Here is a 15808-nt window from a genome sequence, read left to right on the forward strand (position 1 = left end):
CGCGCATATCTTCGAAAATACCCTTTTTCCAAAATCATTTTTTTTAATTAAAACATTTATTTTTAAACTTTTTAGTTTAAAAATACATGTTTTATCTACAATAAGTACCTTAGAATAATTATACCAACTAAGTTAAATTAGAGAGCATTCTCTATATTAAATTTTTTCTTCTAAATTGGGAACAAGCCTTATACACAAAGGTGCTGATCGACTATGCAACTGATAAATTTTAAACATACTTTAGTTATCAGCAACTTCATTGTCTTGGGACATTTGATAACATCATGTCGAACAAAGAAGAAGAAAAGTGCCAAATAGAAGAAGAACCGTTGAAAGATGGAAAGAAACCAGTGTTGGAAAACAAAAATTTCTTTCAGAAGTTATGTCATCTCAAATCTCAAATTACTGTCGAACCCATCTTCGCTGGGCTGGTGATTCCTTCAATGTTATCGAGACTGGCCATTCAAAATCTTAATTTGGATAAATCTTGCCGAGTGAAACTTGACTTTGGAGATGAGATATGCGATGCTTTAATACAGAGGACTGGAAACTACACGTATTATGAGACTGAGGTACAGAAAGTCATATCCAACATAGAATCATGGAAGAGCATCGTACAAACGACATTGCCAACCCTTCTGGTGATCATAATGGGAGCCTGGAGCGACAGAACTGGGAACAGGAAAGTGTGCGTCTTATTACCGATTTTCGGTGAATTTATGGTGTGCATAAGCAATATTCTGAGCACTGTGTTTTTCAACGAAGTTTCTGTGGAAGTCACCATGTTTCTTGAAGCATTTTTCCCCGCTATAACTGGCGGTTGGGTAATGGTTTATCTAGGCGTGTTCAGCTACATAAGTGACATAACTGATGAGGAATCCAGAACATTTCGTGTAGGTCTCGTTAATTTGTGCCTTACAGCAGGAATCCCCATAGGGACTGCCCTGAGCGGAATTCTCTTGAAACTTTTGGGCTATTACGGCGTTTTTGCTATATCCGGCTCGATTTATTTCATAACGTTCACGTATGGATTACTTTGTTTGAAGAACAAAACCAAGCCTGGAGTTTCAGACACTGAAAAGGTAATCATTTATTTTATTTACTTGTCAACATATTACGTTATTCAAAAAATAGTATTTCAATTGCAACATCATTAAAACTATTTTATACTAAGTTACATGTAATTAATTAATATACATAATGTTATAAATAATGACTGATAGGAATTTGAAACATTAGATTTCATAATTAATCATTACTTTATATTATACTTTATAAATAATATAATTATACCTTATTATACAATTTCAAATGAATTCCTTAGTTTCATGTAATATGTATGACAATAAACGTTAAGTATGATTTAATTACTAGACTGCATTATAGTAATTATTTTAGAAGTACTGGTTTTTTTGTAACTATAACTGAATTAAATACACTTTTAATTACAATAATTTATTATAATAAATTTATTTAGTTGTCAGAGGTAGTAATGCATGTATGGCCGATCCCACGTAAATTGTAATCCTATCTGAGGTTGATTATAGATATCAATTTGCGGCAGTTGTCATTTACCATCAGATGAACTGCCATCTATTTTGATATTTCCATAATATTATTTAAAAATACTTATTTTACTATGTATAGGTTATTATTTATTATTTTATGTATATTATTTTGAATAAATACAAAAAAATATACTTAAAAAACTTTTTCAGAGTGAACCAGTGAAAATAGTACATTTAGTATCGTTTGTCAAAGATACAGCCATGGTAGCATTTAAAAAACGAGAGGGTAATTTGAGAAAGAAGATTATCTTGGTTTTAGTGATAGTGGCGATCATTTATGGACCAAATCATGGTAAGAAATTTGAAAATTATCCCTTTGAGGTATTCAAACATACACGGGTGTCGCCTAAGGCACATTAAATATGCAAAGTCGATAATATGTACATTGGCAACTCCTATTTTGTGAAGGAGGTAAATTCTTTCTGTTCGACTCCGGTGACACCACCGCCACACCTATTTCCTCTAGTAGCAATGTTAAGCACTATGGCATTCCGGTTTGAACATTAAGGTACGGGAAACATACTAATCCGAAACGTTCTAACTTAGTCTTTAAGTAAAACAACGCAACCCTGGCCGACCTCAGGTACCTCAGTATCTAGGGTTGATTACAGAGGCAAGTGCAGCCCAACTGATGTTAAGAGGCTACAGGCAGCAGTAGCATCTTAACATCAGTTGGACTGCATTTTTATTTGCTATTCCTAAACCAGTCGTATAAGCCTTACCTACTGTTTTTTTAGCCGCCTGGTATGTCTGGATATTAGCATAATAAACTAATTACAACAAAAAAAATCTGTTATATATTATAAGCAAATATGTCATATTGTCCAAAAGCAGATGATTAAGTTAATCTTAATATCCATGCGATTTTTTCCAGGTGAAAGAATCGTAACATACATGTTCGTAAGATATCGACTAAAATGGGACGCTCTTAAATACAGCATGTACTCGACCTACAGTATCATCACGCACTCTCTCGGTAAGCATTTCTTTTAATTTATTATAATGCACAAGGCAGATTGCTATTCTAAATTCGGTTACAAATTTGATGTAACTAGATTAAATCGATATGCCCCTGGTGTGAGTTTATGTATATATGTACCACCCGCACGCAGGGTGCGGCAGCACTATCGTCATATAAAATCATTATATAAAAAAATAATTCTTTTTTCAAACATACATTTCGCACCCTCAGTAATATAGGGGCACAATCCAAAAAAGTAGATTTTCGGGAAATCGCAATCAAAGATTCCTTGTAGCACGCAGAGCGGGTGGCGGGCGGAGGGAATGTGAGAGAGACACATATATATAATAATAGGGTCATTGTTGTCCTTTTTCTCTCTCTGTCAGCGCTAACTGGTAGAGAATTTCATTTTATGCCCATATCATTTAAAATCCCGGTTAACAAAAATTTTGAGTTAGTCCCTTATATTACTGAGGGTGCGATTTGTACTATATCACCCGAAATATCATTAGCGAAGCTTACAAAAATCTGCGCTAGAATTCCCCCAATGCGTCGTTAAAACTTCAAATTAATGACACATCCAACACCATTGTTCAAAAGCCAAACAATACACATACAAAGACCTGAATATCATTCGCTAATATAATGAAGACACACTGGTGGGTTGCATCGTAGGCCTGTTTAATGTTCCTGTTAAACCTAAATATAACAATACTTTGACGATAGCAATAGAATGTAGCAGGTCTGTTTTGCACTAATAATAAATTGCATCGTAGACTCGTTTACAGATTGCGTTTAAGTTAATTATAACAATAACTTTGACAATAGCAGTAGAATATACCAATTCTGTTTTTGACTAAAGGTGGGTTGCATCGTAGGCTTCTTTAAAGCTCGTGTTAAAGTTAACATTTAACAATAACTTTGACGTCAGCGATGGCACATAACAATATCTGTGTTGCACCAACCGTCACTGTCATCACGATTTATTACAAAAACAAAAACTTTAACCGTCGTAAATCAACCGGTTAACGTTAAGTGTTAATAATGACGTCTGATTAACCGTGCAACCATGCAACGCATAAATTGCTTAATCGTAGATTTCACGGCTGGTTAGGTTTTTGTTAACGTTAAGGTTACATGGGTAACCCGCCCTTATATGAGGAATCTCATAGTTAACCTACAGTTTGTATGAAACCTGAAGTTTTAATTACGTCCGCCACGTCCATGCGGACAATGACGGGTGGTGAAGTTTGTATGCAAAAAGGTACCTATTGGTTTCACTCATAACTTTGCAGGCGAAGCACTTTTGCAAATTCGAAGTTAGTGCATGGAAATCGTTAACAATTATCTGCTTGAAATAAGATATTTTAATGTAATAGGAAACAGCCATATACAACACCTGAGAAGGAATATACACATACAAGGATACCTTTTTAGCACTAATTTATTTATTTAACAACCGGCTTATTTTGGCTCGGTGGAAAATACGTTTCTAATCGAGCCGTTATAGAACATTCCTACATTCGGCCGTACTATCCAAATAATAAATATATTTTATATTTACATAGGGTTTTAAACACTTATTGTAGCAAAAAATAAGGTACATATCTATAACAAAATAAATCTTTGAAACAGCTTTTAAAACATATCGATTAGAGATTTGCCCGGATGATGTTAAGTAGTCGTCGCCGCAGAGCGCTTTCAGCGTACCCGTGGTCCCGATAAGTAGCGTCCAGAGATACCGGTAGAGTCCAACATATACTTTCCACTGCCTTCGTGGCTGAGAGAAACCTATGTACGGTAACCTCGTAAAAAAGGCCACCACACACTAAATAGCGTTTTTCCAGCGCAACCCAAACTGATGACTACAAACATCATAAGTTTAATTCAAAAACTGATTTAAAGATCAGTAATGATCGTTTATATGTTTTATTGTGTACAGGGGCCCTGTTCTCAATCAGTGTGTTCAGCAAGAGATGGGGGTACCACGACTCGATGCTGTGCTTGATATCTGTTGTAAGCAAGTTTGTTGGTTCTGTCTTCATCGCCTTCGTGAGGACTGACTTCGAAATGTTTATGGGTATGTATGAATTTATAATGACCTCATTTTAATGTAGCAATTTAGCACAATTAATACACTGACTACACATAATAATATGTAGTACACTAAGTGGTAAGTGACAACTTTGAAGGTGGTAGAACCCTTTGTGGTTCGACTACGGTGACACCACCGCCACACCTATTTCTACCTAATAAAAGCAATGTTAGGCGCTGCTGTGTTTCGGATTGAAGGGTGTAGTAAGGGAGACAGACTTTTCCGAGGTGTTCCAGCTTAGTCCTCAGGGGTAGCGGCGCATCTGTGGCCGACCTCAGGTAGGAGTATCTAATCCTGTCTGGGGTTGATTACAGATGTCCATGGGCGGCAGTAGCCACTTACCATCAGGTGGATTGCATGGTCGTCTGCTACTCATATATTATAAAAAAACCGCCCTGTTTACTATAGTTGTCGTCGTCAACCCATTACTGTCCCACTGCTGGGCACAGGTTTCCTCTCAGAATGAGAAGTCTTAGGCCTTATCCACCGCGCTGGCTATGTGCGCATTGGTGGACTTCACATACCTCCGAGAACTTTTTTTAAGATCTCTCAGTTATGCAGGTTTCCTCACGTTTTTCCTTCACCGATAATGTAATTCATAATTAATTTCTCAGTATAAATAAATATTTCTGGGGTCTATCAACATCTATCTATACTAATATTATAAAGAGGAAAACTTTGTTTGTTTGATTGTAATGAATAGGCTCAAAAACTGCTGGACCGATTTTAAAAAATCTTTCACCATTCGAAAGCTACATTATCCACGAGTAACATAGGCTATATTTCATATGAAATATATTTGATAAATAGATTTTGAGGCGGTACAAAGTTTGCCGGATCAGCTAGTAGGTAAATAAAGTTGGCTACACAAGCGTTATTACACTTGTGGATTAAGTTGGTATGCCTTTGAGTGCCTCTCCCTTACTACTTACTTTAAACCAAAACACAGCAGCGCTTAATAATGTTTTAATAAGCAGAAATAGGTCTAGTACCACAGATCGAACCATGAAGGGTTCTAAACCCTTAAAAATTATTGAATCCGTTTTTATATTCATTTGGGTGTTTAGTTCGCTATTACTGGGTATGGCGCTTCGATCACTAATAAGAACTAGATACACAATCAGCGACAAAAAAATGGCGCGACGAAAAGAGCACCCAAATAGACATTTGGGTGCGCTTTTAGGTTAGTAGTGTTTGAACGTTCGGAGAATAAACATGCCTCAGTGCTCGTTCAAAACAGCAAAAATCACACGTCTGGTACGCTAACAAATGATGGAATATCGTATTTTCGGTAAGTATTATTATTATAAGTAGGTAATTGCTATCACTCAATTATAAATACTGCTATTTCGTTCGTAAATAATTTATTTTTAAGTTTTAAAAATTATCAACAAAAATCAACAGAATGTATAAACCATTTAAATTGTAAAGTCTGTTACTAAACGTACAATTCTTACTATTGCAAGCCCACTTGATTTGTTCGGGTTACATGGTGACTCTGTTCTAACTTGAATGGAGACGCTATTGTTTTATATTTTTTTCTTTAATTTAATTATTATTTTTTTCTTTTTTTTGTTATATAAAAATATTTGTTTTGTATAATAATTAAACATAGGCAATGAGTAAATAGTAAATGAGTGAAATTAAATTATTAAGTAAATTATTATTTAAGATATTTTATGATGTCTTTTCATCCAACTGCCGCGACAATAGTCATAGAATTATTATAATAAAGTCTATTGTCGAAAGATACACTAAAATAAGATTGCTTAACATAGCCAAAAAAGATACGGAAAAAAATAAAAATACATCGAAAAGACTGTTTTCCAATAAACTCACTTTATTCAAGGGAATTAATGGCATCCTGTTGATTCCATATTTTTATTTTTACTCGACTGCCAAGGAAGGGTTATGTTTTTTGCACGTATCTTGTATGTATCTTTATAAGCGGACTTTAGCTGCACTGCATTTTATTCCCTCGGATCTAACATACGGCTGGGTGAATTTCGACAGTTAAGGTGTCATTATATTCGTCTCAAATATCCAAATGTCCTTAGATAGGTGTTGGAAAAAACTCTAAATTTAAGAAGAAATATACAACGGATTTCTGTCACTACAAAGTAAGCAAGTAATTTAATTAAAATAATCAAAAACCCGACTGCACTATAAAGGCTGAAGTAGAATTTTCAAAAACAGTGAAATAGGCGTTTCATCATTTTTTAGCAAGAAAGCCAAAAAAAAGTTTTATAATAGGTATCTGCTTCAAAAACATAAGATGTTCAAACAATATTATCCTATTTTATCTTCGTAGGGCTCATTTACGCTATATAAAGAACCTATGTGTAAAATTCCAGCACGCTAAAGATCCGCGGTTTCCCTTTACGTTGGTGTCTGGCGCAGCAACTTACGCATTTAGTCAGACAGTCACCTCGATGTGTTATACACATGTATATATCATATAATATGTGTGTAATCACCTTTTAATTTCCTTTATTTTGATACCCCACTCCATAGTTATGGTTAACTTTTTTTAAAACGTGTTACTATTTCGGAAAAACATTTACGATTTATACAATATATAACTTCAGTAATTCAAAGTTCTAGTAATTATTTTATATCGTTAGGGGTAGAATTTTATTATTTTTATCCAACAAGCCAGATACAAAATTTCATAGTGTTTGCGTCAAAATTGACGGTTGTTCAAATTAACTTTTAACCCTTATTTTGCCCTCTATGGGGTTGATTTTTCGGAAAGGGATAAATAGGTGTGTCTTTATTCCTATCCAGAAAGCCAAATACTAAATTTTACAGTAGTTGCTTCAAAATTAAAGGATTTGAAAAAAACTGTCATCCCCTGTTTTACCCTCTTAGGGGTAGAATTTCCAAAAGGCCTTTCTTAGTACTTATTTACGCTATATAGCGAACCCATGTGCAAAATTTCAGAACTCTAAATTAAGCGGTTTTGGCTGTACGTTGATTTCTGAAAAATGAAAAAATCATTTAGTCAGTCAATCAGTCAGTCACCTTGCTATTTTATATATATACAAATTATATGTTTTTATAATCTCCGTTTAATTTCCTTTCATTTGATATCATACTCGATAGGTTCGGTTAACTTTTTTTGAAATATTACTATTTCGCGCCAAATCCGCCATCTTGATTTTTTTTTCTAACACCTATCTAAGGACACTCGGGTCATTGAGACGAATATAATGACACCTTAATTGTCGACATTCATCCAGCCGTTTGTTAGATCCGATCAAATAAATAAAGTCAAACATACAAGATACGCGCGAAAAACATAACCCTTCCTTGGCAGTCAGGTAAAAATAATTGAAATAAATGTTGGTTTACTACATATTTATTTAGTCGTGGGCAATATATTTCGTTGGATAACGGCGTAAACAGCTTGTTGATTTTTTAATTAAATTACTTGTATTTGGTTATATTTTAATTTTAAACTTATTATATTTTTATTATAATAAATTGTGACTGCATATTACTTACTTTCATTGATAAATTATTATTATGTTCATTAAAATTAATTACTTCGACCTAATAAAAATATTAAAAGTAATGACAATTCGTCTCCACTAATTCCTTGTCCAAGTGACAAACCACGGTCGTCAATTTTTTTTTTCTTTGTTTTTAGCGTCAATTTGACGCCACTTTTTAAGTTCATTTTTGTATGGGATTGTGTATCTAGTTCTTATTAGTGATCGAAGGTATGGCGTAATAAGCAAAGTCAAAATATGCTTTCACAAACACTTCTCTTTTTATTCGTAATGCCGGTAAGTTATCTAAATAATTCGCTAAATAATAGTTGTAATAAATTTTAACAGGTCATTTTTTTCAATGATTATACATTAACTTCAAAAGAAACAAATCAAATTTAAAACTTGTATCAAAAGGCCGAAATATATTAAAAATCGAAGCTAGAAAACCATAAACAAAAGAACGAACAAAGACCACAGACAACCCTTCGCTAAATCAACATTAAACAGCCATCAAAGAGAAATAGATAACAAAATTAATAAAAGATTAATTTGAATCAACAATCTCGGCTGAGTAACGTTTTTGTTTTTTCATAATTTTTCAAAGGGCACCAATAAATTAAAGGCAGTTGTAATTAAATCGACATCAGGGTTACGGAGTTTGCGCATCATCCGCTTTACTTGAACAAATTAAACTTTTGTTGTAGCATAGGATAGCACCAGTTTTACATTCATGTTTGCACTGAGTTTTCTGGTTAGGCAGATACAATGAAAAAAAAAATGTGAGCCGTCACGGGACGCCTGGCAGATGTGAAACATCGACATTATTTTGTAAAAGTAATATGCAGAAAAGAACATATTGTGATAGGAACTAAATATGTCATAATGATAAAATAAAATATTACGATTTTTTTCCAGATAGCGATGACTATTTATTGAATAAACATTTATTTTCAATAAATACAAAAATTTACGAATTTATTTCAAATCGTGACTTCTTAATTCATTTAATCAGTGACTTCACAGTCGATTGCGCATGGCGACGCGTCGCCACACCGTACACACTACTGCATATAGACTGTATATATATACCATCGTACATGCATACCACGGCATGCGTCGCCATGCCAGAAATCGGTTTTACGTGCGGCTATAGATGTTTCACATCAAAAAGTTAGTATGGTCTGATCTTCGAAAATCAGATTTCGAAAATCGAAAATCAGATCGACTTTTAACAATATCTATATAATAGAAATTTTGCACTAGAAACTATCTTGCATTGATTGAAAGTAAATGTATATCTCAGATCGACTTAAGCCCTTTTGCGCCCGTTATTCAATCTATCCAAATTTTGCCTATCAAATATCGAATAATCAAACATTCTATTATTCTATTATTAATTTTATTATTCTAGTGTAAAGGATAAAAGTTTTGTATGAAAATCTTGTAAATGTCACTCTATGGCTAGATAGCTATTAGCATTAGCATTAGCATTTTAGATGTTTTACATGAAACATTCAGTGTGAACGGGTCTTTACAATCGAATCGTTTGTGAATAAAATTACACCAAAAGTCAATTTTTAATTAAATGAATTAATTAACAAAATTTGGTATAAATTGAAAAGATTTACAGAAAATAAATGAAATACTATCTATCTACAGATAATGTTTTTTATTTCTTGTCAAGCCATTGTTTTATTTTACTTGGACAAAATCTTATATATAAAATTCTCGTTTCACAATGTCAGTTACCGTACTCCTCCGAAACGGCTTTACCGATATTCACCAAATTTTATATGCATATTCAGTAGGTCTGAGAATCGGCTACTATCTATTTTTTAAACCCCTAAGTGATAAGGGTTGATCACCCTTAACATTTTTTTATTTATATGGCAACACAACGTTTGCCGGGTTAGCTAGTAACTTATAAGTTAATAAATTGTTTCGGTTTCGCATATTTTCGAAGAAACAAATATATAAATAACCTTATTACACAATAATTGCTGTATTTACTTTCGTGTTCTTTTATTCTTTTCGTGTTTCTTTTCTTTCTTTCATCTGTCATGTAATTTATTACTTTTCTTTCCTTTTTTGTTAGCTTGTTCTTTCTTTTAAATATTTTATTGATTTTTCTTTTTGATTTCAGTGCCCCTCGTGGAGATTCTGAATGCAACAACGTTCACATCATTACGCTCCATGGCATCTAAACTAGTACATGGTGAAGAAATGGGTATGTTTTTATTGTCACTATGGTTACTAGGATAGATTACTGCAGTAGGATATTCCTACTGCAGATCCACATTCATATACTAAAGGGCTTACGTAGATAATTATTATTTAAAAAAACAAGGTGGTCACTCGGTCAGTATGGATGGATATAGGTCATAAAAATATTTTTTCTAAGTACCACGGAATTTGTTGTAAATTTCAGTACCTCTCCAAATTAACTTTCCCTTCTCAGCAATTTCTAGAACATTATGTAATTTTTCCTGACTGCGGAGAGTAATGTTTGTATTAGCACATTCTACAGACCTAACAATTAACATACAAGATGGCGTTAAATTCGTCCAAATTGTGAAACTGACATAAGGTACATTACTTTCTTTTTTTTGTTTTGGTTTTTTTGTTTTAATAAATTGTGTATATTTAATAACGTAAATTACATTTATTTTCAGGCAAAATGAACTCTCTCTTCAGCCTAGTGGAGACCCTGGGTGCTCTCATGTTCGAACCCACGTACTCACAGCTATACGCGCACACAATAACAAAGTTCACTGGAACTGTCTTCCTGTTCAGCGCTACCATGACGATACCTTCAATTGGCATGTTGATGTAAGTTGTAGCTAAGGGTTCGTACACAAAACTGCGATGCGACGTCGCATCGCAAAAATCTGCGCGCTCCCTTGACGCATCGCAAGAACTTGCGAATTGATTCGCATCGCACAGTGGTTGTTGTTGTTGGTCACCCTGAGAGACGCTACGCCGCACGATATCGCATCGCAGCAATTCGCATCGCAATTTTCTGCGTTGCGAATTCGCATCGCGTCGCATCGCAGTTTTGTGTTCGAGTCCTTATGGTAATCAATTTTTTAGTGTATTTTTTTTAGTTTCTTATAGGGAAGGCATAACAATAAGATGGATTGTTAGTTTCTTGTATACATAAAATTGAAGTAGCAGACGAGCATGCAGTCCACCTGATGGTAAGTGGCTATTGTCGCCCATGGTATCTGTAATCAACCTCAGATAGGATTAGATATTCCTACCTGAGGTCGGCCACAGTTGCGCCGATACCCCTGAAGACTAAGCTGGAACGGCTCGGAAAAGTATGTCCCCTACACCCTTCGAACCAGGACACAGCAGCGTTTAACACTGCTGTTATTAGGCAGATATAGGCGTGGCAGTGATGCCGTCGGAGTCGAACCACAAAAGGTTCTACCTTCAAACTTCTACTACTAGGTATTTACACTAGCTTAGCCAGCGAACTCTCCTGATCACTTGATGTAAATGCGTTTTAATTTATAGATCGATATATTTATCGATAAGATGTTTATCAATTCTATTGTTCAGGGTAAACCTAAAGCCAATAACCGAAGTACAGATAATCTTTGTTTGCAATTTTACTAGTTATCTTTGATATTATTATAATAAACTGATTATCACTTATCTGCTAGACAGTCGCAAAAGCACATAAGCGTAGTCCTATAATAGAATGTCATAAAAGTATAGATATACGAGTATAAGGTGGTAGGAGTCTGCGTGAAACTGACTTCAACTGCACCACAATATTCGAGTATACTCTTATTTCCGGTACGCATTTTACGTATTACGCGGTATGTGGGTCTTTGAAGGGTGTTGTAAGGGAAAGACATTTGTCCGCCTGATCGTAAGTAGCCACTACCGCCCATAAATAACTGTATTAAACCAGTAAGTTTAAAGTTCTACCTAAGGTCAGCCACGGCTAAGTTGGAACGCCTCGAATAACTATGTGTCCCTGATTAATCCAAAATGCAACAGCGATTAAAACCGTTGTTATAAGGCACTAAGTATTGGTGCAAGCAGAGTCGAACCACAAAGTTTTTTCCTACCTAGGTAGGTAGAAAAAACCTACCGTGCTACCTGTTGGAAAGTAGTCAACGTCGCCTATGGACATTTGCAACACCAGAGGAGTCGCCGATGCATCGCCGGCTTTGTATAAGAGCTCTTTTTGCATGTTTTTTGAAGAGCCCCATGTCATAGCACTCCGGGAGGACTCAGGAGGATATGATATCACCTTCAAAATGCATGTTCGTTCTACAATCATTTACTACTTTTATTTCATACAAAACTCATTAATTTGACAACACGTTACATCGAAACTTTGGATACTTCATACATTTCAAATAGAGTTTTCTTTTACAGCTGGCTCTTTGTAAAACATCGTTCGGAGACGAAACAGATGAAGCTGGCGGCATTGGAAAAAGAAGACATTCGTGAAACTGGTCAAAAGGGAACGTAGAAGTCAAATTGCGTGTATTTTGAAAAAGATGATTGGTCGAATGACTCGCGCGTAATGTAGCTTTACACAATCGGTTATAGTTTTTGATAAATTCAATAATCGAAATTTTTGTATAATAAAACTGTAATTAAAATTAAACTGTATTGTAAATAGGTAACCTAATATTTTTTAATTTTTTTATTAAAATTAGCTAACCTGGCAAACGTTGTATTGCCATATAAATAAAAAAATGTTAAGTGTGAACAACCCTTATCACTTGGGGTATAAAAAATAGATAGTGGCCGAATCTCTGACCTACTGAATATTCATATAAAATTTGTTGAAAATCGGTAAAGCCGTTTCGGAGGTGTACGGTAACTAACATTGTGACAAGAAAATTTATATGTAAGATAAAACCCAAGGAAAAAATAAGGCACACGGCCTCGATAGAAAATAGTCACCGTCGTGCAATATTTGCATTAACAGAGAAATCGCCAATACATCGCCGTCTTTAAACAGCTCTTTTTACACCTTTTCTAAAGAGCCCCATATCGCACTGCTTCTTATACTTGTATACCTAGAGAGGTGGTAAAGTAAGTTAACGATCTTTTTTTTTATAATATAGGAGTAGTAGGCGAGCATGCAGTTCACCTGATGGTAAGTGGCTACTGCCGCCCATGGACATCTGTAATCAACCCCAGATAGGATTAGATCTATAAATTTTACTAAAATATCTCTACTTATGAACTTACTCGTACATACCTTACACACCTATAATCGGAAAATGTCACTAATTAATAGTATCAGGCGTTATTTCACGAAGTTTGTTATAAATTAACGATAAACCGTCGTAAACTAACCCTTATGATGAGATTTTGGAGCGAAACACGTGGTGCTGGTGGTATGTATGGTGATATTAGTGGTGTATATTTTATTTTACAAACGCACGTATGATATGTAGGCAAGAAAGTGGCGCATACTGCACGACTTAAAGTATGTACGAGTATATGCCATCACACGAGTTGTTCACGGACTGTTACAAAATATGTCTTATTCCTACTTTATAAATCCCTAACTCCTATATAGGTGTGAAATACCACATCATCAGGGTTGAAGAAGCGAGATCTTATTTACTTTATTTGTATTGCCAATATTATTATGCTTATACTGAACTTTGTACTTAACCAATATTTCACTATTTTTTTCTTTTTCATATAAATATAAGTCATTTGTATTTTTTTTTAATCATTTTTCTAACGATGATGTACTGTTACCCAAAAAAGTTGTTAAAAATGTTACAAAGATTTTAAGAATAAATATTATTATGATAATGAGCAATTTACTAAGTGCAAGTCATATACATTTGTAAAATTGAAGACATGTGAAGAAAAACCTTAACACATTTCATACTAGAATCTCAGAAAAAAAGTATTTGATCAAATTTAATGTTCTTTCTGGGTCCAGGTATAAAGAAATATCTTTGTGTGCCTCCAACCCAACCCAAAAATTTAGTATATATAGAGATCTAGTGTGTAGGCAGGTTTACAAATAATTGTACGCGTCTCCACTATTGTAAAAGTACTGAATAAAGTGATTTAAAGCTAAGTGTATTTTATTTATACTTTATTTTCCCTAGTATTCAGGGGTAGCAGCGCATATATAACCGACCCCAGGTAGGAATCTAATGGTACCTGGGGTTGATTGCAGATGTCGCGGCAGTAACCGCTTACCATCAGATGAACTGCATGCTCGTCTGATACTCCTATATTATAAAAAACTAATTATTTCTGTAGTTCAAACCAAACATCAAATAATCAAAAGCAGAACGAAACTTCGGAGAATCCCCGAATGTTCGGACGAAACTTCGTTCCTGCGACCAGAATAGACATCATACGAAGGAGTTGAGCAGTCACTATAATTAGATAAGAGTCTGCTATGATGGAGCACAAAGGACGAACATATGAAGGTAGATTGGTTAAGTACGTAATCGTTGTACGTGAATACAATTGGTAGGCAGCCAATACATCTACAGCGATAGATTTTATAGTTACTTAGCTGTAAGAAAACAAGATATTTAATATCTACTGTATCGAAAAAAAATAGAAAATGAGAAAAAATTAGACAAACGAAAGGTGTGATTGAAATAACATTTTTATACGACAAAAGTTTTTAAAAACAATTGTTTTCGTGTTCTACTCAGAAAATCGTTTTACATTATACCCATATCCGTGGCGGTGTAAAATAATCATTGGTCGTCTATCTTAGGGCGTCCGCCATATTAATTCAGAATGACGTCACTAAGCTAATTACTTATCGACAAAATAAATAAAATTACGTCTGTTTTTCCTACCATTTTTTTAACTATTTTGTAAACAAATATTTTAAAAATTGTATTTCTTTCTTAAACTGCCTTAATGAGTTCATGTTCAAAAGGATTAGGTTCCAGTTAATCGCTTGTAGTTAAACCAGGGACTTATTGGCTAAAGAAACCTCGTGGCTAGATGTATCTATAACGTGTTTATCCTTTCGCGGGACGACTAGTTTTTGTGCAAAGCAAATAATATTGTGTGGTCGTTTTTATATTGTGACCTTTTATTTTATATTGGATAAATTAGCACCCGATGGTTGTAAAAATAGATTTCCAAATATTTATAAAGCCGTTTTAATGTGTCTCGTGATAAAAGTTAATTTTTATTTCTGAAACGTAAAAGTGTAGTGTTGTCAATTTCAATAGTGATTTATAGTGAATAGTGGTAATATTGGAAAGTGTAATTAATATATGAGTTTCAAATGAAGCTACCATGTTAGTGCGAGCAACCCCTTTGTGATCGGCTTCAGGGGGTTACTACCATCTCTTAAAACAATATTATTTTAATCATACATTGAAAATAATGTTTTAAGGAGGTCGTAGTAAGAAACAAAATAATGTTAATGCAATATTGAAATAAAACTTTCCTAAACTATGATGGTTTTTAAAAGATGGTGGTAGGCTCAGGACCCTGTTCTATATGGAGTTGGTTACAGATGTCCATGAGCAGTGCCCACTTGTTTGCATGGTCCAGTACTTCTTTAATCTTCTTAAAATATAATACGTACGTTATAATAAAAAATATTGACTAAATACTAGGTCTTTTAAATACTATGATTTATCGGTGTAGTGTTTTAATTGTTATATACATTTTGTATATGTGTTACGAGTAGGTATATTATATTACA

At 34.2% G+C, this 15808-nt stretch overlaps 2 protein-coding genes across 5 annotated transcripts in view; both read left to right on the forward strand.

Annotated features, from left to right (window-relative positions):
- The first annotated feature begins 282 nt into the window (after nt 1-282).
- Nucleotides 283-12778, forward strand: LOC140750832 (proton-coupled folate transporter-like). The gene is made up of 7 exons (XM_073084558.1): nt 283-1082; nt 1719-1860; nt 2443-2544; nt 4472-4609; nt 10265-10348; nt 10794-10950; nt 12517-12778. The coding sequence occupies exons 1-7, from the start codon at nt 285-287 to the stop codon at nt 12611-12613; spliced, it is 1518 nt and encodes a 505-aa protein (XP_072940659.1). The 5' UTR covers nt 283-284; the 3' UTR covers nt 12614-12778.
- Nucleotides 12779-15091: 2313 nt separating this feature from the next.
- The window catches only part of LOC140751009 (lysosomal proton-coupled steroid conjugate and bile acid symporter SLC46A3-like), a 29059-nt gene continuing 28342 nt past the window's right edge, over nt 15092-15808 (forward strand). For 2 of the 4 annotated variants that reach the window (XM_073084799.1, XM_073084802.1), the window contains exon 1: nt 15092-15345. The gene's annotated coding sequence lies outside the window, so the exon portion shown is untranslated. Of the gene's footprint in view, nt 15396-15808 lie in introns of all 4 variants that reach the window. The other 2 variants (XM_073084798.1, XM_073084803.1) reach the window with 2 other exon arrangements.

Source organism: Epargyreus clarus, unplaced genomic scaffold (genome assembly GCF_041222505.1).
Source record: "Epargyreus clarus isolate Ecla_fem2 unplaced genomic scaffold, WU_Ecla_fem_2.2 ptg000021l, whole genome shotgun sequence".
NCBI lineage: Eukaryota > Metazoa > Arthropoda > Insecta > Lepidoptera > Hesperiidae > Epargyreus > Epargyreus clarus.

Excerpts from the sequence above, each read along its gene's own strand:
- LOC140750832 (XM_073084558.1), top strand. The coding sequence starts at position 285 with ATGTCGAACAAAGAAGAAGAAAAGTGCCAAATAGAAGAAGAACCGTTG. Across the intron at positions 1,861-2,442 it reads CATTTATGGACCAAATCATG|GTGAAAGAATCGTAACATAC; the intron begins GTAAGAAATTTG and ends GATTTTTTCCAG. Across the intron at positions 10,951-12,516 it reads CCTTCAATTGGCATGTTGAT|CTGGCTCTTTGTAAAACATC; the intron begins GTAAGTTGTAGC and ends TTTCTTTTACAG.